The sequence below is a fragment of the Sminthopsis crassicaudata genome, chromosome 2, assembly GCF_048593235.1.
Source record: "Sminthopsis crassicaudata isolate SCR6 chromosome 2, ASM4859323v1, whole genome shotgun sequence".
Lineage (NCBI taxonomy): Eukaryota > Metazoa > Chordata > Mammalia > Dasyuromorphia > Dasyuridae > Sminthopsis > Sminthopsis crassicaudata.
This window is the reverse complement of record NC_133618.1, coordinates 484,564,975-484,590,066: the sequence shown is the minus strand read 5'-3', so window position 1 is coordinate 484,590,066 and position 25,092 is coordinate 484,564,975. Positions and strand designations below refer to the sequence as shown.

Genomic DNA, 25,092 nt, shown 5'->3' with positions numbered 1-25,092 from the left:
CAACAGTGTTTTATCTACATGTCATTGAATCATACATTTAGATCTGGAACGAGCCTTAGGTCAAGACCCCCTCATTTTAGAAATGAAGACGATGGGGCCCAGATAGTGATTTGTCCAAGGTCACGTAATAAGTAGGTGACAGAATTGGGATTTAAATTCAGGTCGTCTGACTTCAGATCCAGCATCAATTGGATTAAAATACTCCGAATGATGCACATTTTACCTTCAATTTGCTTAACATTCCTTTGTTACTGTTCTCTTTCTCTCTTTTAATTTCCCCCGTAAGCTCTTGAGTCATTTAAATAGTGTTTTTCCTCCAGCTACCAGCACTGGGCTCTCTACACTTAATAAACATTAAATGGAATTGAAAACAGTAAGCTACCAGAAGACAGTTGTTGCTCATTTTCACATAAACCTCACAGGGTTTAGTGCTGCTTTCCACAGACCCGAGTTATTCATTAAAGGTTTATTGACTGAATGAAAGGAAAAAAGCTGAGCATCATAGAATTTAATTCAATGTTATCTTGTCCAACTTCCCTAGTTTAAGGCATTACCCTGGAAGATTATAATATATACTCTTTATATAACCCTTTACATCTGCATTTGTTGCATTTGATCCTCACAACAGCCTGAAAGGTTGTGCAGATATTTTACAGATGAGAAAGCTGAGACTCAGAAAAGTTGTAATTTGTTCATTAATGACCACATAGGAAACGAGTGTCAGAGGTGAAGTTTGAACTGAGTTCTGTCCTAACTCTAGGTACATTATGCCTTCCACTCTCATAGAATCTCTGAATCTCAAAGGTGGGAAGGACCTCTGAGGACAGCTGGTGTGACAAGTGCCTTCTCTCCTGTGTACCTGACAAATGGGCACTCCAATCTAGGCTTAAAGGCTTCAGGTGACAGGACACACAGTTTGGGTAGTTCCAACTGTGTGGGAATTGTCCTTTACATCAAGCCTAAGTTTGCACATTTACAACTTCTACCCCTGGCTCCTAATTTCATCCTTTGGAGCTAAGTAGAAAAAAATCTGACTCCTCTTCCATGTGATGATGCTTTAAATAGGTGAAGGGAGCTCCTGTGTATTCAGCTATTACCCCCCCCCCCAGTCTTTTCTCCTGGATAAAAGGTTTTATTTTCTTTCATTGATCCTCACATGACCTCATCTTAAGGACTTTGGCCTCCTCATTACCCTTCTTTGGAGGATATTTTTGGGATGGAGGATCAACACCTTTTCTAATATGTTTTGTGTGGAACAAAATTTAAATATTCCAGCTTTAGTCTGGGTAGGGTAGAGTACCTCAGAAAATTTGACTCCCCATGCTAGCCTTCTGCATTACAATCCAATCCAAGAGGCCTCTGTTACATAGAAAGCTCTGTGCTAGGCCCCAAGGATCCAAAAATAAAATGAAAATAAAACAAAAGAACTGGGCCCTGACCTCAAGAAGCTACCTATTCTCCTGGGGAGATGCATCATTTAAACAGATAAGTATAGGCAAAATAAGTTGAGAAGGGAGAGAACACTAAGGATTATGAGGATCAAGAAAGGCATAGAAGGTATCACATAAAATGACCCTTCATGGAATTTTTTTTTTAAGGAATGGTGTCTCTCTTAAGCATAGGAACCTAAGATTGCTCTAGATATTTTTCAGATCCCCAAGATTTTTTTCAGGTTACCTGTTACCTAGCCATGGCTCCCCCATCTTGGACTTGTGAAATTGATTTTGTGAATCTAGATGTAAAACCTATTACTAGAATAGCACAGCATTCTAGACCATTGATATATATTTGGCATGCAGACTGTCATTAAGTGGAGTAGCAGTTCCTCTCAGCTTCATGTCATCTGTGGATTAGAATAGCGTGATCTCCATAACTTTTATTTAAGTCATTTATAAAAATGGTAAACAGTCAGAAGCCAATCAAACACAGATATCTGGTTAAAAACCTAGTTCCAAGCTAACACTGAACCAATAATTTCTATTCTTTCTTTGTTTTCTTATTAAAATTTTTTTCCTTTCCCTTTAAAAAAATAGTGTTTTATTTTTCCAAGTACATGCAAAGATGGTTTTCAACATTCACCTTTGCAAAATCTTATGTTCCAAGTTTTTCTCTCTCCTTTCCTTCTTCCTCCTCCCCAAGACAGCAAGCAACCTGATATAGGTTAGACATGTGCAGTTCTTCTAAACATATTTCCATATTTGTCATGATGGATAATGTCTATTCTTTCAACTAATTTCGAATCTAAGCTGCAGCTTTGGTACATATTGGGCATAAAAACGAACATCAATTTATCTAGCTACATTGACTACCTGTAAGCGCTATGGAGATAAAAGGTGAGAGCATCGGATAGGATAAGGTGTAATCCCCCTCATCTATAAATTTGGGATAATCATACTCATACACCTCCTTTACAAGCCTGTATGTAGTGAGGAAAGTGCTTGGTAAACCTTAAAGAGCGCTAGAACTCTAGAACTCTGACTTTTTATTTCTTTGGCTAGGACCTTTCCAAGCCTGGCGTAAGCCCCTCCTCTCTGGGAAATGACCCTTGTTGAAAACTGCATACTACAGGATTTAGAGATGGATGGTCCCTGAGAGAGCATATTGCCCGAACCCTCATTTTATAGGAAAGGAAACTCAGAGAGAAGAAGGTCATGGAGCTAACTAGTGACTCACATGGGATCGGACCCCAGATCTTCAGGTCCAAGTCCAGTGTTCTTGATAGTTTGAACAGCAAGCTTCCTCACTTGGCTTTCCCTGCTCCCTGGCATCTTTTGATTGCCTATGTAGCACTTACCAGCTGTACCTACAATCTAGCACTTTGATCCTCCCCTGTCTTATAGGCTTTTTAAATGTCAACATCAGCAAAATTCCTTGAGTGTGACTTGCTTCTCCTTGTAGACATATCTAGTTGTAGATGCTCAATAAAGACTTGGTGATGGTCTAACTTAATCTGCTCATCCTTTTGTTTCTAGATAAAGATACATAGTCAAATCTCGCCAAATGGATCAAATTGAGCCCTGCCAAAAAGAGATTCTACAGCCTTCCTTAGTAGCATATTTCAGCTCCCTGATTCATCCTTTGTTGGGTGGAAGTTCAGCTATCTGAAACTCCTCATGCAATTTCAATCCATTCTAGCCTCATTTTCTAATAATAATTATAATAATGATGACAATAATAAATATAATTTATATAATGCAAAGCACTTTTTACTCATTTCATTTTATAAACATAAATCCTGTGAATTTGGTGCTGTTGTTATTTTGCAGCCTTCCTGGGGAAAAGTTTAGTAGTGTGAAACCTAGCATGATGTGGGTAGGGGAGAAGGCACATCAGTCAGAGGATGAGTCAGACCTGAATTCTAATTCTGTCTCCTGGGGCCTTTGGGGAAGGGAGAAGGGAAGAGTGGAAGATGACTCTGAGGTTATGAGTCTGGATGGATGGGTGGATGGTGGTCCTCCCTGCAGAGAAAGGGAAGCTTGAAGGAGGGGGAGGTTTATGAGGGAAGATAATGGATTCCGTTTTGGGCTCTCGAGTTCCAGTTTCCACATCTGTAGAAGGGAGGCTGTTCCGGCTCTCCCTGGGGCCTGATGAGCCTCAGATGGGACCATATCTTAGGGTAGGTGGGAGGGGGACCTGAAGGAGAGAAGAGCTCTTAGAAAGCTGATGTGATGATCCAGACGAGATGCACGAAGCATCTGAACTCCGGGGTTTCAGTGACAACTGAAAGCATCAATGAAAGTCCTTTGGCCAGAGCATCAAGAGTGATGCAGAGGGAGAGAGCCACACCGTATCATAATTTCATGGATTCACATCACACTCTGACTTTGCAAAGAGGATCATGGCCCAGTTGTTTTGTCCATTTTAATTTGGTCCCCGAGGAATAGGAGCATCTTGCACTGGGCTTCCCTTCTGATGGATTTACAAATGACATTTCTTTAAAAAAAAAAAAAAAAAAAAAAAAAGCTGTTTCAATAACATTTGTCCCGGTCAGCCTTAATTCTGTCATCTTCAACTCTTTTCAGTTCCTGATTCTTCTTTTCCATTGAAGTTGAACCTGAAAGAAAACAAGAGTTTATTTGTTTTGGTTTCGTTTCCCTTTCTGGAACTGAAGTTGCTGCATGTGGGAGCTGCTGGGTGTTTCCATGCTGTCTGCTTCCTTCCCTTATCCTTCTTTCTTGGTTCCAGCTGATGGGATGACTTGGCCAATGCCTGTATAAAGTAATTGAGAAATCTCCCCTCTCCACAAGCCCCAGTAGAGAAGCTGCCAGGATGTCTCGATGACTTCTTTCTAGAAAAGCATGGCGCGGACTTTTCCAAACAGAAAGGTTAGGCAACTTAAACCTGTCCAGGCAGTGCATTGTGGCCGGCTAGGTGGTGCAGTGCAAGAGTGCCGGCCCTGGAAGTCGGGAAGACTCGTTTGCCTGAGTGCAAATCCAGCCTCAGACACCAGCTGTGTGAGCAAGTCACTGAATCCTGTGCGCCCCGTTTTCTCCCCTGTAAAATGAGCTGGAAAAGCGAATGTCCAACCACTCTAGCATCTCTGCCAAGAAAACCCCAAGTGGGGTCACAAAGAGTTAGACTCAACTGAAATGACTGAACAAGAAAACCAATACACAACCATACCTATACCTGTCTTAGGCTTATGGGCACTTGAGAGACAGGGACTGACGGCCTGGAAGGGAGAACTGGTTAGAAGTCTTGATATCTGGCTTCCACAACTACTAATAGGAGCTCTTTCTCTCACATTTCAAGGTTTGTGAAATGTCTCTCTCACAACAGGTTAGATATAGATGATAGGTTATTATTCCCATTTTATAGAAGAGGAAAGCTGAGGCCATGGGAGTTAAGTGATTGCTCAAGATCACACAGCGTAAATGTCGAAGTTGGGATTTTCTTGTTCACTTATCAAGCTTCTGCTGTTGACTTCCAACTGGCTGCATGAACCCTTAACCTTTTTCAGAAATGGAAGAGATCAAAGATCATCTATGTAGTTCAACCCTGCCATTTTATAAATAAGAAAATTGTGGCCCTTTCCGTGCCTCCATTTGTTATTAAAATAATTACAATAAATAGTAATAGCTGGTATTTATATAGATTTGGGATTTGCAAAGTGCTTTACCACTATCATTTTATTTAATCTTCACAGCAATCCTGGGAGTAGGTACTATTATTATTCCCCTTTTATAGATGAGTAACCTGAGGCAAACAGTTAAATAAATTGGACACAGTTGCATGGTTAGCAAGTGTCTGAGGCTGGATTTGAATTCAGATTTCCCTGACTCCAAGTCCAGTCTATCCACTGTGTCAGAGCGATGTATTTGGAGTTGGAAAATGTGTGTGTGTGTGTTCAGCCTCTCCCTGGCTCTCCTACCTGGGACCCATCGCTTTACTTCTCCATATCTCAACTGTCCCATTTATGAGGTGGAGGTACATCTCCCAGGCCTACCCCAGAACTTTGGAGAGAATCCAATGAGGGCAAGAAAATGGTTTTTGAGTGATGTTCATGTGTATGCTATCCCACCTCAATATGTAACAAGTCTTTTATGCTCAGTTTTCAGGAGCCATTGCTCAAACAACAAATAGATTCCAAATAAGAGGACTGTAAATTACCCATTTCTTTTTGGAAAGATTTGGAAAATTTTACGGGAGCATAGATTTTAGAGTTCAAAGTGACCCTAGAAACCGTCGGATCTCTTTACCTAAGAAGAAACTGAATCTTAGGGAGCTTGAGTGATTGTCCAAGATCACAGAGGCAGGGAATTATAATAGAAGGATCTGAACCCGTATCCTCACCAAAATGATTGCTCTTTCCATGGTACCACATTGTCTCCAATCTGGTTCTCTCCTTGGTTTATAAATATATAGCTGAATAGGACCCTGGAGGTCATTGGAGTGCAACATTCTTATTTGACTGAAGCCAAAGATGCTTAATGATGTGGCCCTCCTTCTTTCCCTTACCTCCCTCATAATAATTGAGGATATCTTGTAATAAAACCATCAAAACACAAGGAGTGAGGAGGCAGCAGAGAGGCGGATGGTTCTTGTATTGGACCCTTGGAACCCGGGCTTGTGATGATTGAACTGAGAATCTTCATCTTGTTGTTCCTGGCTCAGCCACCAGGTTGGGATGTGGGCCTTTTCACCTACATGGGCAAAAAGAGAATTTGACAATGATCCAGTCAAGTTGATTAATGTAGACAGTTGAGATGACACTTCCAGACCATTAAAAATACTGAGAGAAGCAAACCAACTCTTTCCCTTCATCCAGTAGTAATGGGGTTTTGGGTTGGATTGGAGGGGCAAGTGGTGAATGTGGATGTTGAGTATGAATTAATCTGATCCTCTGTTTTTGTTTGTTTTGCAAGACTGAAGTCAATTTAACTTGACTGACTGACTTTTGGGAGGAATTTAGCTCCCTGTAAAAGTAACAGTTTTTCCTTTTGCCTTGTCTCTTGGACTTGAAGCTCTTGCACATTTTGCTCTCACCTTTTTCAGATGGGAACCTATGGGCCAAGGAAATTGAGGGATCAGCAGGGTAAGGAAATGGCAGGGGTGTAGGGATCCAGGCACTTGTTAAGGGGGAGTAACATATAAATTTGTTTTATTCATGTTATTTCTCAGTGAGTTTAGAGTTTGATGCTAATAATAATAAGAACTCATGTTCATTTAGTGCTCTTTAGAGGTAGGGTCCAGATGTCTGATTTCAGATACCTTGGGATCTTCTAACACAGATTTTTTGCTGTCTGGGGGAGGGGGAGGGAATGGGAAAAATTTGGGACACAGGTTTTTTTTGCATCTATTCTGCAAAATAAAAAAGCTATTATTGTTGTGATACGGAGCCATCTGCCAGTGGCTACTGGAGGTCTAACTTGGACCTGTAGAATGGATCTCTTTATGTGAGAGGATGATGATGATTATCATACAAGGAGACTGAGAGGAGTTGCGTTGCGTTCTCTGACATCTCTCCTCTTCCCTCTGCCTCCAGTTTATTTCATTCCCAATCCACAAGGAATATCTGCAAAGTATGTTTTGTAAAGCCTTCAAATTTATGATTCACAGCTGTGGAGGCTCTTGGAGAATTGACCTGTCCTTTCACCAAGGCATAGGTCTTAACATATAATTATAAAAAAGTGATGCAGAAAATGTTGGTGATGTAGATTCAAATTAAAAGTGTGTCTTTATGTATATCTTCCACCTAAGCCAGTTGTTAAAATTTACCTGCACATCCCTGAATACTTAATATTAGGCTATGACCAGTTCATTTCTTAGTATCCCAAGCAAATTTCTCAAGGCTACAAGTTCCAGACTTGATCTGAGTTGGTAATGAGTGTTTTTCTATAGGGAAATTACTGCATTGAAATTATAGATTAAGACAGTCTCCCCCAAAAAACAACTGGTAAAAATGTGTGTGTGTATTATATGAATTAGTCTGGATTTGTGACTTCATTGGCATAGGGAACCAGTGGTAAAACTCCTCACTAGCCATGTAACTTGGCAACTGTTCTACAAGTTTCAATCTTAGAGAGTGTTTAGGGGACACTGAGTAGTTAAGAGATTTGCCTACGGTCATCCAGTGAGTATATATCAGAGCCAGGATTTGAATACACATGAGCTGGAAACATAGAACAGTAAACAGCCTCTTACACTCATTACTCCCAGAATTAAAAGACCCTTTGTGGGATTGCAGAACAGAAAAAGACATCTCTCCTCCCCCTGTATGTATATATGTACATACATACATATATTCATATAATCCTTTAAGAATCCAAGGAAAATAAAGCCGAGAAAGAGAGGAAGGATCTAAAAGATCAAGGCCATCTGTTTTTATATTAGTCACTTTCCCTTAAAAGTCTCCACCATTGAATATTCCCTTGTACCCAAATAAATACACACATATACATGTGCACTCAAACATGCACAATACACACACACATATAGGCACATATATCTTGGAGATGTTGAGGGTTGATTCCAGAACCCTGTAATAAAAGAATATTGCAATAAAGCGAGTTACATGAATTTTTTAGTTTTTAGTGCATATAAAAATTATGTTTACATTATACTGTAGTCTATTAAGTGAGCAATGGTATTATGTCTAAAAATGTGCACAATTAAAAATTGCTAAAAAAACAAAACAAAACAAAAAACTAACCACCACCTGAGCCTTCAAGAAATTGTAGTCTTTTTGCTGGTAGAATCGTGCTTTGATATTGATGGCTGCTGACCAATCAGGGTAGTGGTTTCTGAAGTTTGGGTGGTTGTGGCAATTTCTTAAAATAAGACAACAATGATGTTTGCCCATTGATTGACTTTTCCTTTCACTTGGACATTTAGAGGTCATGATAGGATCATTAATTGGCCTAATTTCAGTATTGTTGTGTTTCAGGGAATAGGAAAGCCTGAGAAGAGGGAGAAAGATGGGGAACAGCCAATCCTTGCAAAAGTCAGAATACACATAATATTTATTGATTAAGTTCCCTGACTTATATGGGTTTGGTTCATGGCCACTGAAAATAATCACAATGGTAACATCACAGATCTTTGATAATAATGAAAACATTTGAAATTTTGTGAGAACTACCAAAATGTGATATAGAAACACAATGTGAAGACATGCTGTTGGAAAAATGGCACCGTGGGACTTGCCCAGTGCAGGGTGGCTGCAAGTCTTAAGAAAAAAAAAAGCCCCACAAAGTGCAATAAAGCAAATAAATAAATAAATTGAAGGATGCCATACACACATGTGCATACATATATACATATTAAGCATCTACTGGGTGCCGATTCCTACACTAGGCACAGGGAAAACAAAGAAAGGCAAATCTTTATTCTTGAGGAACTCACAGTCTAAAGGGGCGGGAACATACAAAATTATGAACAGGACAAATTGGAAATTACAGACAGAGGGAAGCCACTTGAATTAAGGGGACTTAGAAAGGCTTAATATATAAGGTAGGATTTTACCTGGGATTTGAAGGAAGTTGGGGGAGCCAGGAGGCAGAGGTGAGGAGGGAGGGTGGAGGGGCAAATTAAAAACGTTTATGGGCTGAGGCAGCAAGAATGTAGTCTATTTTTGAAGCTCGTTCCTCCTCCCTTCCTAACTCACACATTCTCTGTGCTTCACCACATCACAGCTTTTTCCAGTCATCTCGTTTTTGTACTTTTAGTTCCTTTTCCCTTAAAATTAGTAAAAGTGAAACCTTGAATTTTCCAGGATGTCAGTTTTCAGATGCCTGGGATCTTGAATCATTTGCATTTCTTTTCCCCCTTTCTTTCTTTCTTCAAACTTTCCTTCATGCTTTTCAGAAGCCCAGCCCAGTCCTAGGAGACACAGTTTCCCTGGATGTTGAACCTGATAGAAGGAGAGGCTGGAGAAAGAAGTCTTTTTACTTAATCTTGCTAGTCTTCAGTCTTGAGTCACCCCCCCCCCACTTTCTCCATTACAACTCTAGAAATGCCCATCGAGCATTGGGCTCTTACCTTATCAAGTCACAAAGCTATGCTGCTGGCATCCACTATAAACTCTACCGACACATCTAAACTCAACTGGGTCCTCATTACTGTACAGCATTCTCTTCATTCATTGATGATTGACTGCCTATCACGTTCCCTATAGTGCCTCTTACAAACCTGCTCTCCACAAACCTCCACCTTCACTCCCTTCTTTTTCCACAAATGGCCTTGTTTCCTATTTTATTCAAAAGATTGAGTCCGTCTCTGAAGTGAACTCCCTCTTCTCCATCCTCCTATCTCCAAACTTCTCTGTATTCTCTCCATCTTTCCTTTGCTTCAGTTTCAGATATGCTCTTTGTACCAAGGCTGTGGTCTTTGCCAAAGCTGACCCTGACTCCATCCAATCCAGTGCAAAATCCTATTGAGTTTGCTTCCACAATGTCTTTTGCAACCATTTCTCCCACTCTATTCAGATTGCTGCTGCCTTAGTTCACTTCATTATCACCTTTTGCCCTACTGTTGTGATAGCCTGCTTACAGGTCTTCCCATTTCCATTTTGTCCTTCCTCTAATCAGTCCTTCTTATCTATAGCTGCTAAATTAACCTTCCTCATATTTTGGTGTTAATATATCCTTGCTCACAAACCTTTAGTACATCCTTTGACTTGCCATTTCTGGAATGGCAATTTTTCTTTCTTCAAGGGCTATCTCTGGTGCTCGTTTCGCCCTCAAGTTTTCTTCACTGGAGCTCATCTTTCCTCCTTTCACACTTCATATTGAATCCTGTTTATTTGCTTCCATGTCTTAGTCTTCTCTGGATGTTTTCTTGTTGATAGGGCAGGATCTGTGTGATCTTAGCTTTTGTGTCTAGTTGAGCATAGTTTCTGGCACATAAATGCTGCTTAATAAATATTGAGTTGAATTGATTTGTGAGGCTTTCACTCTTCTACCCACTTTCTTGACCAGCTTTCTGAATCCTCTGTTTCAACCTGGATAGTCCTGTGGAATTCCTGTCATACCAGAAGATGTGGCCTTCCATTGACAAGGATACTCCAAGTTAAGAGCTAGGTAGGGAGAAAGGGCAAGTGAAAATGAATCATTCTTCTCACAAGGAACAAATTTGGTAAAAATGTGTAATAGCTTTCATTTAAAAAACCATCTTAATCTAGGTAGTGGGAGAAACCAAATATATAAGTGTGGGATTCTGAGGATAAAAGCCTTCATTTAATCTGATTTTTGAAGCATCTGAGCAATGTTTCATTTCTGCAGCTATCTCTAGGACTGGATTATCTCTGCCTTAAACAAAGATTTCTCCACCCAGAGGACCTGTTTCTGTGCCTGATTTTTGTTCCTGCATACCTTAACCCTACTCTTATGGCTTCCTCCATCTCTGATGTCAGTCTCTTAATCCAATCCATCTCCTCACTGTTCTCAACTGAGCTCTGTCAACAGCTTTCTGTCATAATTAGGGTTAGCCCAGTTCCTTGCTTGGGTTGGCTCCATAACGTATTTTCTCCTTTAAACCCCATCTTCAACTATGTGTAAGCCCTTCTGGGATACAGGAGCAAAATAAGACTTACGGTGGGATCTTTGAGTGGAAGGAGGCTAGGAGCCATAGAGTAGGGCTCTCTGTGAAAATAAATTCAATTCAAAAGAGATTTCTAACCAGAAAAGAAGATGGACTTAGCATTAAAGTTAGCTGTAATTCTTGAAGAGAACATTGAATGTAGAATAGAATTCTTGAGTTAAAATTGTACCTCTGCCACTTACTATCAGGTTGTCTTGGATAAATCGTTTAATTTCTTCTCTTTCTTCATTTGCAGAATGAGAGTATGGCCACTTCTTCTTTATACCCTAAATCTATAATCATCTGAATTAATATCCATTAAAAACATTAATTAAATGTCATTGATACTATGTGAAACTCACTATACTAGATGTTAAGGATATCAAGATAAAAATGGAACCATTTCTACCTTACAGGAGTTTGCAATCTAACTATCTAGTATGTATGTATGTATGTATGTATGTTAGTAAATACAAAGTATTTGAGGGTGAGAATTGGGTAAGATCAAGCTTTAAACAAAAAGCACTTGAGCTGAGCCTTAGAAAGAGTTAACTAGGGATTCCAAAGGATTGACTGCACCTGAGTGGAGCATTTATGTATTAACTGAATTGGAATATTAGATTTGATAAGGCAGCTGTTGATTTGTTTGACTTTTAAGTTTTTTTAGAGTTGCTATATGTAATTATTTCCCCAAATTTCTCCTCCCAAACATTTTTTGATATTAAAAAAATTTCTTCTTAAAAGGCAGGAAGTGTCATATGCCAGTCGGAAGGAGATATCCCTACCTTTTACTCAGCGGTTCTAGCTCTGTGTTATCTGTGTTATCTCATTTGGAAGGACCGGAATTAAGAGTTGGGTGTGTCTAAGTGAAATATTATTGGCTCTGTCGGGGCTGCAAGTCCTGGTATCTATCTGGGTAAGCTCTGGGGATTTCTAGGTAAGTGAATCAGGGAACAAAAGAGAGCTTGTTCAGATTCCTCCCACCTCAGCCCCAATCTGTATTATCTCTGATTTCTCTAATGAGAGCATCAGGATCTAACTACGTCTAGGTATAGTAGAAGGTGAAAACTTTACAATGTTAGAAAGAAGGGGACAGAAGTTACAAAATGTTCTAAGCTGCCTGGTTTCTTTTAGGCTCAGGTGGTTGAGGTAAAACCCCTAATCCCCAAATATAAATATCTTTTCCGTGGTTGTCGTGATTCTTTTGCCATCTGAATAGCCTTGCTCACCCTTCCATCCCTTCTTTCTGGTAAACCTCCAGACTAGGATTTCTCTTTCTTTGTCTAGAACCAAGATATTGCCTCAGGGCAGGGACCAAGTTACCTTTTATTCAGGAAAACACCTATCCTGGGCTAAATTGATAAATTCTCAAAAGATCCCTCTGGGAGTTTGCCAGAGTAATCATCTTGCCCCAACCCTTACCTCGAGGACAGGCTTGTATATGTCTCTCTCTCTTGTGGCCCATCTCCTTTGGAGAGAAAGAATGAGCCTTTGCAAAGGCAGGGGGAATAGTATTAAGATGTACCTGGTGAGTTGACAAAAAAATCTGAGAACACAGTCCCAATCCAAAACTGTTCTCTCTCTCTTTTACTTGTTCATCTTTCTGAGCTCTGTGGTGGTATGTCACTGATACCGGTACTTCTGGTTTATTCCGAACCCTTCTGGCTGATTGGGAAGCAACAATAACTTCTCTCTTTGGGCTTGTCATATTGCTTAAATGAAATGATCAGTATGGAAGTGTCTGGTACTTGATTCAGGCCAGCTTTGGGTTTTATCCATTGTGTTGTAGAAAATACTCATTCCTACTCTCTCTCTCCCCAATTCCTGTTAATTATGGTTAATAACTGCTTATGTTAATAGCTGTTTATGTTAATAACTGCTCTGGCAGAAGGCTTTCCCTTTCAGTTCATTACATAGGATGAAAGAGATAGACATTCCTTGTAGTGGGCAGTATAGGGAAATTTTGGGAAGTTAGGTTAGAGGCCTGTCATCTGCCATGTTAACATTAACACAGTCCAGGGTTGGGAGGGAAGCAGCTTGGTGATGACAGATCTGGGAAGAGTGGAAGTGTGGGTACTTTGATGAACAGAATCAGGCGCTAAGTGCTCTGAAATTAAAGATTAGTCTGGGAATGGGGAACTGGGATCTGTGCTGTGGAAATCCAAGAAAGTGACCCTGAAAAACAGTCAGTTACTTGGATTGTCAACATCCTCGAGGAAACAGGTGTCTCTTCAACATAGACCTACTCCTTTTGATGAAGTTATGTGCAGGGCAGGGAGTTTTGGGGCTGATGCAGATCCTTTGTAAATGAATTTAAGAACCTAAAAAGTTAAACTGGCAAAAGAAGTTTATTATTAGAACTGAGAGATCAGCTTTTGGTGGGGATTGGGAGTAGAGAAATCCTCCTGTTTGGGAAATAGGTGAGAGAGATAAAGAGGGAGTAACACTGAAAAGAGAATGTCTTCTCAATGGGCAGAGGGTCACAGCCATGCCAAGGGGAGAGAGAGGTTCCCTGGCATGATTAGGCCCTCTGCTTTTGGCCCTCTGCAAGGAGTTGGGCTGAAGGAAGCTTGTCGTATGGGCTCTTGGTGGGGGCTGGGAGCAGTTTGAGTTGGAATCAAAATAGAGAATCTTGGAATTGAATGAGTGTCCCTGGACTAATCTCCAACTCAATAAAATTGGATAGAATCTCACTCTCCATCTCGGGCTAAGTTGGAGTGGTCCTGGACATAACCAATCCTACCCAGATAACAGAATGAAACTACTTTATCTTGATTCCCTGGGGCGGGTCTCTCAGGGGAGAGCTTCTCTGAGGGAGATTCCCAAGTTTTCCCTCAAAGTCCGAGAGACAGTTTTAGGTCTCTATCACTGTCTCTATCTCTTCTCCCTTTCTCCCGTAAGAGTATCTATGTATTGCATGTTATTTTGTTAGGTCTCAGTTTTTATCCTGATCCTAACACTAGTTACAAGAGGGTTAGATTTCTCCTTATGTACCTTCTTCTTCACCCCACCCCTTAAAAAAGGAGAGAACTCCAAAGAGTGTGAAAGAAGCTTCAGTGATTTCTAAAGCACTTAGCATTTCAAAAATTCTATGATTGTGTGTCACTAAATAAATGAATGTTGGCTATTTGTGTACAAACAGCATCATGGGTAAAGTTAGAAAAAGGGCTGGACTTGAAGTCTGGGGATCTGCCTGGTGCAATGGAAAAACCCTGGGGTCATAGGATATGAATTTGAATTCTGCCCCTTTCTGCCACTTGTTCCCTGTGTGACTGTGGATAGTCAATTGACATTTCTGGGCCTCCAATTCCACACTTATAAAAGAAGGATGTTTTACTAGATGGCATTTAAGGGTCCTTCCCTGAAATGATCCATGACCAGATATCCTGCCTCGAGTGCTTAGCAAGCAGATGAATGATTGTGGGCATATCTTTTTCCCTCTTGTGAGCCTCAATATTCTTATTTGCAAAATGGGTTGTCTTGTTGCTTTTCCTTTGTTCTTGAAGACTCCAGGAACTTCAGAGAAGTGAAGCCATGGTATGCAAGTGAATTGATTTGAGGGAGGGAGAATTATGCAAGGTTACCAGATTCACTTTCTCCTCCAGAGCCATCTGGGTGGGGCTAAAATATGAATTTTACTTTGCTGGAAAATGCCTTGAAAACCTTCAAGCACTGAATAAATGTGATCTATTGTTACCATTCTCTTTCCTGCTCCTCTTCTTTCTTCTCCCTTTTTGTTATTATGGGTAAGGCTCTCCTGAGTGGGAGAGGAAGATGAAGGGAAGAGAGGATGGTTGTAAGATTGCTGCCTCCTGATAAGAGATTAGAGCACAGAAATGAGGAGGGGGGCTGTAGCAACTAGCTCTGTGCCGGTTTGCAGATTTCCTGAGTTGTGTCTTTAGCCAGACTTCTGGGCTTACTGAGTTCTCATTGAAATGTTTCATCTGAAGAGCTCTTTGTGACAGGCTGGAACCTATTTTGGGGAAGGCTGGGTCTCCCGGCTCTAGACTCTGAGGTAGCACACTGTGTCCGGATATGTTCTGAGTCCACAGCAAGCCCCTGGCTCAAGCAATGTGAGCCGATCTGCCTTCCATTTTCCCCATTGCCCCCGCCAGTTATCTCATTGTCTAAGAGACCAATTTGGACTCCCGTTCTGCTGGAAGGAAGAAAACCTGTTCACTTGCACAGTAGTCAAATATAACAATGCCTCTTGGAGGGGGTTGGCTATTACTTTTTCTCATCATTGATCCTATAGAGGATGGTGTGTTTATACCATATAAGATGGGAAGGGGGAAAGAAGAGAATGGAGATATGTATTTGTGGTGGTGGTAGTGGTGTTGGGGAGGTGGGAAATTTGTAGTACGAATGACAGCAGCTGCATGAAAATGCATTCATGGCCAAATGACAAGACTATTTGAGCCACAGTTCCCTTGCTGTGCAGAGATGTAGTTGTGATATCTCCAACGTATGATGTGTCTGCATGTGGGGTGAAGAATCAGGAAAGTCCGTAATGATGCTCTGTAGACTTCTCCAGTCAGCCAGAGTCTTTCTTTTTTCTCCCTTTCTCTCCTCTACTTTCTTATAGCATAGTACAATAGAGAGGATGATTGATTTGGAGTCAGGGGATTTGTGTCCGTTTACCACTGGCTATCTATCTGATCTCAGACAAGTTTCTTTCATTTCTTCATTTGCAAAATGAAGGAGGTTTCTTCCAGCTCTAAATCCGTGATCCTCTGATTCTTGCCCTTATCCAGGGAGAGAACTATTAAGTATATTTTCTGTGTAAAGTTTGGCAAAGAAAGAACTTCTTGTTGTCTGCCTTTATTTTTCTCCTCTGTAAAATGAGGGCTTGGACTAGATCCATGGTGTCAAATAGTCAGGGCTTTAGCCCGAATCAAACTCAAAAACAATTAGAGAGTATTTGACAAAATAATAAAGATGCAATGTTAATATATGTTTTTCTAAGTTAATACACAGCCCTCAGGAATGCTTATGTATGGTTTAGTGGCCCCATTTCTATTCGAATTTGACTAACTTGGACTAGATAAGGTCTCTTTTAACTTTAACAGTCTGTGATTTCAAGACATGAAACAAAATGGTTTTTGAATGTTCTCCCTTTTTTAGAATGTTCTCCCTCCTCATCTGCACCTACTGGTTTTCCTGGCTTCCCTCAAGTCTCAAGTAAAGTCCTACTTTCCCAACTCTTTTCATTGTAGTTCCTTCCTTCTCCGTTATTTCCTTTTTATCCTATATGTAGCTTATTTGTACATATTCATTTACTTATTGTTTCCCCCATTAGATTGTGAGCTCCTGGAGAAGAGGGGGCAGGAGGAGGAATAACCTGTTAATAAATCTGTAGACAAGAGTAATATAAATGGATGGAGTGAAGTTCAGAGGAGAAGGGGTCACTGATTGACAGTGGCAAAAGAAGGGTCTGAAAGTAGTGCTGAGGGTAAAGAAACCTTCTCTTAGCTCGGGGTGTGAAAGAGGGAACACCAGGACTGGGGAGGGCATCCAGGGAGGCAGTGCCTCGTGAAAAGAGCCAACTTGCTGTTAGCATAAGGTGGAAGGAGTGCTAAGTGAAGTGGTCCAGCATGGAGAGGGAGCTCATTTACAAAGGAATAGGGATGTCCGAGGGCACAGCGAAGAGAATTGTGGAAAGTCAGGGCTGGGGTCCTTAGGGATGAGAGTCGGGGAGAGGTACCAGGGAGCAAAGGATTTTTGCCTCGGAGATGTGGACCCTGAATAACAATAATAACAACTCTAGGTGGCATTTTAAGGATTTCAAAGAAATTTACATATACCATGTCCTTTGATCCTCACAGCCACCTTGTTATTTAGATCTGTTCCTGTTCCATTTTTACTGATGAGGAAATGGCATCTGAGAGAAGCTAATTTTCTTGTCCAGGGTTACTCAGCTAGTAAATATCTAAGGCCAGATTTGAACTCGGGTTTTCCTGACTCTTAGTCCAACTCTCTCTTCACTCTGCTAATGTTGAGATTCACACCATTGGAGTATTCACAAAGAAGCATGGGGACCACCTGTCTAATATGCCATAAAATCCATATCTTCATTGAATAGTAGGTTGCACCACATGATCCTGAGGATTCCTTCACATTCTGATGTTCTTTTATGATTCCTCTATTATTTTGCAGCTTACACTTAGCCTTGAGTGGGGAGAGAGCAGGCCCTGGGCGGGGGTGTACAATATCTTTAGTCTGCACATGTGTTTAAATTTAGAGGTCTTTAAATCTGAAAAATACAGAGTATGCACATTTTTTGCTTAAACAAAGTTCCATTTTACAAAGTCCATACACCCAATTTTAATATTATTACATACCCCAAACTGGGATGAATTCCAGAGCCAGAGCTTTATTATGTCATATACTGTTTCTCCCATGTTCTCATATTCCATGGCCCTTAGTCAGCTTCATCTTAGATGCTGGGTGCATGGCTTGGCATGAAACCTAGCAAAATGCTCTGGTTGTAGAGGAGGAGCCCAAGTTTTCTGGTGCTGTTCCCTTCCGTCCTCTCTGCTGCTCATCTCTGACCTGTAAGAGGTATTTAGTCATTCAGTCCTCTGACATTCATTAGGGATTTACTATTCGCTGGACAAAATGTTAACTATACCCCAAAATGCAAAGATCATGGTCCCTACCTTCCAGGAGCTTTCATTCTGAAGGGGAGAAGCAACTTGTAAATAATTAAATCTTGTGTAGAGTAGATGAAGTTAATCTGATGGAAAAAACTTTGCCTCTCAGGAAACTAGAAAGGCTTTCTGCAAAGAGGTAGAGTTAGAACTGTCTTGAAGGAAGCCGGGAAATAATTTGGAATTGGCCACAGGGTTTGCTGGGTCAGGTTGGGTTAATGATGGCACTAATATTCAAACTAAGCAGAACCTAGGAGTGGAAATGATTAGTCCCTTCATCCTGATGGCCAGGTCATCATTTTCTGTTGTACCTGTACCTCCTCCTGTGACGTTTTCCATGGTACCTAGGAGGCTAGGCCCCAGAAAGCAGCATAGGCTTATTATTTTATTCTTATTTATTTTCATAATTAGATCACTAACTTCAGTGGACAAGGGATCATGCCATATTTATACTTTACATCTTTTCAGTGCCTATCACATAATAGGCATTTAATGAATGTTTGTTAGATGATGTTATTAATCTGGTTCTATCATAAACTTTTTCTTCCACAAAAATTTTTTTTGATTGTTTCCACTCCCATCCCCACAATTGCTTCAGCCTTCCTTTTCTGACTACTTTATATTTATCATCATCCTTTATTTATTTTGTATATATGCATATTTGTACATATTGGCTTCTTGGTAGAACGTAAACTCCTGGAGAGCACAGATTGGTTAGATTTTGCTTGTTAGTTTTGGGAACTACTTCTAGTAGTTCTTGTACTTGGCACATAGTAGGCTCAAAATTCTTGTTTGTTTATTTTCACTCTATTCCAATTGCATTTAAATACTTATGATCTTCCCTCTCTTTGTTTATCTCTGTATGTGCAGAATTGACAAGTGCTCTTTCTCTTCTCTTTCAGTCGAAGAGGGGGAATCCTCCGACTTCACACTCGCCTGGGACTCCTCAGTGACTCCATCAGGTAAATAATTTGGGGGCTGAGGTGGTGGGGACCCAGTTGCTGGCCAGGTTAACATAAAGCCACCAAGTTGGTTATAGAAAATGTATTCTGTGTGTCACATTCCTTCTTCCAACCCAGGACTACCCACTGCAACACAATTTTTATATCAGTTCCATATGGTCAATAAAATCTATTACATACAGAGACTAATATACTCTTATCCTCCAGAGAGCCATTTTTTCTTCTTGTGGGCACACTGAAATGGGTAGTGATTTCTTCAGTGAGACTGCTTTGAAGTTGCCTGCATCGGGCATCATTGCACATTCATTCCAATCTAATTACATAAAAGCTACTTTAATAGGAATTTTAAACTCCAATCTAAATCAGAATACATATATTTCCCTTTCCACAAGGAACTGCACCATGCTGTCAGGCTTGGTGGATTCAAGCTTGCATCCTTGGGGTGAGGTATCAGGGAGAAGCTGATAGGCACTCACCAGACTGCTTCTGCTGTGTGTGTGGAGGGAGGGAGGGGGAGAGAGAGAAAGAGAGAGGGAGGAGAGAGAAGGAGGGAGGAAGAGAGAGACACAGAGAGAGAGAAAGACAGAAAGAGGTGACAAATCAATCAAATATTTACTAAGCATGCCTTATGTGCTAGGTACTATGTTAGGCACTGGAAGTATAAAGATAAAAATGAGATACTTTCCCTCAAGAAGATTGTATTCTATTACATAAGCAAATGTAGAAGATCTGTCTGTCTGTCTGTCTGTCTATCTGTCTCTGTATCAATCTATCTACCTATCTGTCTCTATTTATCTACCCATTATCTGTCTATCTAAATCTAGATACCTATCTGTCTGTCTACCTCTCTATCTGCCCAACATCTATCTATCCATCTGTCTATCTACTATCTGCCCATAATCTGTGTGTCTTTCTAATCTATCTATATCCATCTATCTATCTGCTCATCTATTTGCCTGTCTGTTTAATCTATCTGCCTATCATCTATCTATATCTGTCTGTCTCTGTGTGTACATGCATATGTGTAGGCTCTATTTCTAGTGCATAATATACATACATACTGTCTATCTAGGACATGAATGTGTGTGCAGACACACACGCATGAATACATGTACTTGGGATTCAGAAGCCCAAGTCCTATTTCCAGCTTAGTCACTTACTACGTGTGTGACCTTGGGAAGTCCCTTTGTCCTTCTGGGCTCTCCTTCCCTCCTTTGCATGATGAAGTGATAGGCCTGAGATCATCCCCGAGATCCTGTTCCTATCTCCCCTTCTAGGATTTTAGGCTGCCAAACTGCCAGCAGGGATCTGAAATGATAAAGAACTTACTGGATAAGTGTTTAAAGCTTCACACTGATTTTGGAGGGGGGGAGTCAGCTGGACCCTCCAGCTGGATTAATTTGAGTGGAGGAAGCTGATTTCTCATTCTGCTGCCTAGGAAATGTATTTTCTTGGTGCAGTTATTTGACAGGTTCTGGGGTAGCTTCAGGCCTGCTCACAGGATGCTTGTTCTTCCCTAATCCACATGTTGCCTGGTGAAACACACATGATGTTATTCAAGAGGTAAACTTATGGTGTGGAAAGAGTGACAGATTTAGGGTCAGAGCTCTCAGGCTTAATTCCTGTCTTTACTTTGTGATGTCAGGCAAGTCCCTTACCCTTTCTAGCCCTCTATTTCTTTATTTGTAAAATGAGGAGATTGCTCTCAGAGTTCCCTCTGTCTCCATGTCTGTGAATCTTCGACAGATGTAGCCTTTTAAATCAGTTGGCATGGGAAGGATGGGCTTAATCCCAATGTGGCAGGAACCATAATATGGTACATGTTGGCCCTGCTGAGTGTCTCAGAACTTTTCATCTTTCTTGCTCCTCTTCCATGGCAAATGGATGGGAAAATCCTTATTGACACGGCGTTAGGATTGGAGATTCTAAATGACGAGCATGGCTTTGAATATTGAGACAAAAGGGGAAAATTCTGAAGAGGGTCTTTGTGTCTAGAGCTCACATTGCATGAAAAATAACTAATACCTTTCTTGATTATTTAATCTTAGTCCTTGGGAAAAGGGGAAGGGTAACAACCTCCACTTATAGAAAAAATGCATTCCAGGATTGGGGTAAAGAATCGTGTACCCTTGAGGAGAGTCTTGGGGATTTTCTGAAGGACATTGTTGACTGTTTTGATAAAAGTTCTTTTCTTCTGATCCTCTATCTTGCCTAATTTGGTTGGACTTAAAATCTTAGGATAGTGATTTGGGAAATTAAATTGGGAAACTAAGTATTTAGTAGTTTTGCTGGTCAAACAACTTAAGATAAGGTTTTGTGCTCTGTTCCAGAGAGTGGAAAGCTTCTCTTACTTGAGATTTTGACAGATGCTTGTGCATACAGAAGCGAGACTCAACTCTTAGGGCATGCAGTTGTTGAGCTGTGAGGACTAGGGACACACCTGCTATCAGTCAATCAATAACCCTAAGTTCCTTAATTGTTGCTAGCCTTCCAACTTTGAAGTAGCTTCTACTTCTTAGCTGGAGGGATGATGGCACAATATTCAAGAGGTCCTGTCCAATATTTTGGACTGGGGGAGCTAAGGGACAGCATGGGTGAGGAGAGTACCTTCATGTGAAATGGCCGAGCAACAAGGCTCAGTGGAAGCAGCTAGGAGCTGAGCACCACAAGAGATGGCCCAGAATGGATCAGCTTGTTGTGCAACTGATGGGGATAGGATGAGAAAAATAAAAAACCAAAGTCAGATGTGAAGTAGAACTGTAGGGCTGCCGCGGTGAATGATGAGGGCAATAGTGGCGGTGGCCATTCCCTTTCCATTTCTGTTTGAATCAGATTAATTTTAGAATTTTTAAACCGCCTTATGATTGGGGGAGAAATCCTGCCCACATTTGGAGTGATATCTTGAATGGGGAAGAAGCCACGTGGGACCAGACATCTCCCCTATATCATTGAAGTAAGTTTTGAGAGTAGCCGTTGATTTCTTTGGCCCTTGTTTATAGTACCGTGTGCTGAGCCGGAGAGCTGAGTGTGGAGGTGGGCTGCCTGGAGAGTGATGGCAGGACTGTATAAAGGGCTATAATATATGGTGGTCTGTGTGCCGGAGTTACTCATTGGTGTGAGGTTTACCTCTGCAACCAGCCCCATGGTCCCAGTGCACCAGGCTTTCATTTTGTTCTTTATGATGCCCCTGTTTGCATTAGCTCGGGTCGTATGATGTAGAACTTCAATAAAGAAAAATAAAACACGACGTGTTCTGGAGCTCATTCCTGGCCCCCTCTGGCCCCCTCTACTGAAGAGGAAAGTCTGGCCTCCCCCTCTAGGAGCCTGACCACTACTCGATCCTAGAAGGGTAGTTTGTAGGCACAGTATTGCAGAACAAGGGAAGGATTGAGGGAAGGAGGGGGGAGGAGAGGAGGTGGGGGAGGGAAGGAAGGAATGGAGGGAAGAAGGGAGGGAAGAAAGAAGAAAGAAAGGAGGAAAAGGAAGGAAAGAGAGAAAGGAGGAAAGAGGGAAGGAAACAAAGAGGGAAGCAAGGCAGACCAAAACCATAGTAATAATTTGTGTCTGTCTCCTGTACTGGACACAGATGCAAAAGGATGGAGTCAGAAATCTTTTTTCACTAAATAGGAAAGTTACTTTCTCAGAGAGGCCAGACCAGGCTTAATATTCTGTTTGTTCTAGTCCCTCTCAGCCTCCTTCCTGCTCTCCCTTCCCCCAGATCTTTCCTTCCTCTGCCCACTCTGCGCACGGGCTCTGTATCCTTCACTGGCTCTTCTTTTTTCTCTCGGTTCACTTTGAATGCAGGCTTCTAGTATCATTTCAGAGCATGCTTTTAAAGCAAATGGAAAAAAAAGCAAACTTTATTATTTGGCCAATCCATGAAATGAGCCCAAACGTTTATCACTACTACTATTACTACTGAAACCCCCATCTCATTGACATTACTATTTCTTCTCATTCTCATCTTTATATTCGATGGTATTCAGACAGAAACAGCTCTGAAAGAAGTTGCTATTCTACAACTGTTCTTTTTATGTTCAGTGCTCACAGGCTACTGTGCAAGTGGCTAACTTGATTGATTTTTGTAATTGGATAAAAGCTTTGGGAAGTAAACTCAGGTTATTATTGTTATCATTATCATGTTCTCATCTTTTTTGATGACATTCAGATAGAAATGGTCTGTAGACAAATCGCTATCCTGCTATTATTCTTTTATGTGTAATGTTCTATAGACTACTGAACAGGTGGATCAAATAATGGCTTTTTGTAATCGAATAAAAATATTGGGATATGATCTCATCTTCTATAGGCTCAGTAAAAGCATCTCAAGAGTGGAAAGAATGAGAAGGATGAGAAGTTTCCTTTACTGCTTTTGAATAATTTTTATTTCTTCTATTGGGTTTCTACTTTTTGAAAGAGTTTTAGTTCATGAACCTTGGAGATGATCAGTATTTCTTTTGGGGCAAAAACTAATTTTCCCCCTTTTTATTATAGCTTTTTATTTACAAGATATATGCATGGATAATTTTTCAGCATTGACAATCACAAAACCTGTTCCATCTTTTCCCCTCCTTCCCCCCCAAACCTCCTTCCCCAGGTGGCAGGTAGGGCACTACATGTTAAATATGTTAAAGTATATGTTAAATACAATGTATGTATACCTATCCATAGTTATTTTGCTGCACAAGAAAAATTGGACTTAGAAATAAGATAAAATTAACCTGAGAAGGAAATAAAAAATGCAAAAATCAAAAAAACAAAGGGATTAGAAATGCTATGTAGTGGTTCACATTCATTTCCCAGAGTTCTTTCACTGGTTGTAGCTGGTTCTCTTCATTATAGAACAAATGATTTGGCTCATCTCATTGTTGGAGAGGGCCACATCCATCAGAATTGATCATCATACAGTATTGTTGTTGAAGAATATAATGATCTGGTCCTGCTCATTTCACTCAGCATCAGTTCCTGTAGGTCTCTCCAGGCCTTTCTGAAATCCTCCTGCTGGTTGTTTCATACGGAACAATAATATTCCATAACATTCATATACTACAATTTATTCAGCCATTCTCTAACTTATGGGCATCCACTCAGTTTCCAGTTTCTAGCCACTACAAAAAGGGCTGCCATAAACATTTTTGGGGCAAAAACTATTAAAATACAGTTCCATGAATTAGTGTTACATGTCTGGGTGATTGTGAGCAATAACATTTTTGTCCGTGATAGTAGTCTGATTTCCCCACTGATTTATTGGATTCTCAAAGATATTTTGTAGTCAGTATTGTAGGATGCTGCTCAGTTGTAGAATGGATAATGTTGGGTCTGGAGTCAAGAAGTATCCTCTTCCAGAGTTCAAATCTGGCTTCAGATACTTCCTAGCCTGGATGAGGTCCTGTTTACCCCAGTTTCCTTATCTGTAAAGTAAGCTGGAGAAGGAAATGGCAAATCACTCCAGTATCTCTGTTAAGAAAACCCCAAATGAGGTCATGAAGAGTTGGATGTGACTGAATAACAACAATTAATGTGTAAGATGGGGCTTTTTTTTTTATTGAGCATATGAAAATTAGCAAGTTTCTGATGTATGAACCTAGTTAGTAATTCAATTCTTGTTAGGCATTCAGCAGGCGCTAAAATTTCAGACTACCTCCTGAGTCAAGGTTTCTGCCTTTTCATCATCGTTGTTGCTATTGTTATTGTCAGTAACAATTCTTCTATATCATTATTGTATTGAATCATCATCATCTCCTTGTCTTCTTTTTTATATTTAATGTTCTACACATCCTTATATAAGTGGGCAAAAACCCCTGCTTTTACAGTTGAATAAAAGTATTAGGATTCAAGATGATGATGAAGAACAACAGATCTGGAAAGAGGGCGATACATTTATAGTTTTATATTTTTCAAAGAGCCTCTAATGAGCCTCTTTGATCTAGAAAATGGACCTGAGAATTATCTCTTGAACTAGAACAAAAAGCAGGAGACCAAAAGATCCAAACTGAACTGGTTTCTTTGTGTTTTGGTCCAGAGCTCCTGTCCCTCCTTTTTTCCCTTGGAAAGTCCAGGCTTTGATCTGCCCAACTGGGTTCTCTGGAAGGCAGGAAGACTGAGGGAAATGTAGGGCTTAGGGCTCATGGCAGGAGTTGGGCAAATATGTTCCTTCCGGGAAAGAACTAGTTAATTTGTTGACACATGCTAATTGTTGGCTGACAGGCTCCTTGTCTGAGCTTATTTATGGGACAGTGACAGACTGGCTTGTGGTTTGAGAGAAACAGTCAATAGTAATCAGTTGTTTTATGATGTCTCGGAAGCCCCAGGCTCTAATGTAAGTAGTATCTCTTTTATGCCGAACTTCTCCATCTCGGGATGTCTCATTTTTAGGACTTCCTTCAGGAAGCTTGGGCGTCTCAGCCCTTGGTGCTGAGCTCAGTTGTGACTTGCACTGCTGCTGCCTTTCAGCAGGAGAG

At 40.7% G+C, this 25,092-nt stretch overlaps 1 protein-coding gene across 2 annotated transcripts in view; it reads left to right on the top strand.

Annotated features, from left to right (window-relative positions):
• The window catches only part of ZNF423 (zinc finger protein 423), a 403,307-nt gene that overhangs the window by 61,924 nt on the left and 316,291 nt on the right, over window positions 1-25,092 (top strand). For both annotated transcript variants that reach the window (XM_074293331.1, XM_074293332.1), the window contains exon 2: window positions 18,572-18,631. In XM_074293331.1, the coding sequence (XP_074149432.1) occupies window positions 18,572-18,631 (60 nt within the window). The remainder of the gene's footprint in view (window positions 1-18,571; window positions 18,632-25,092) is intronic.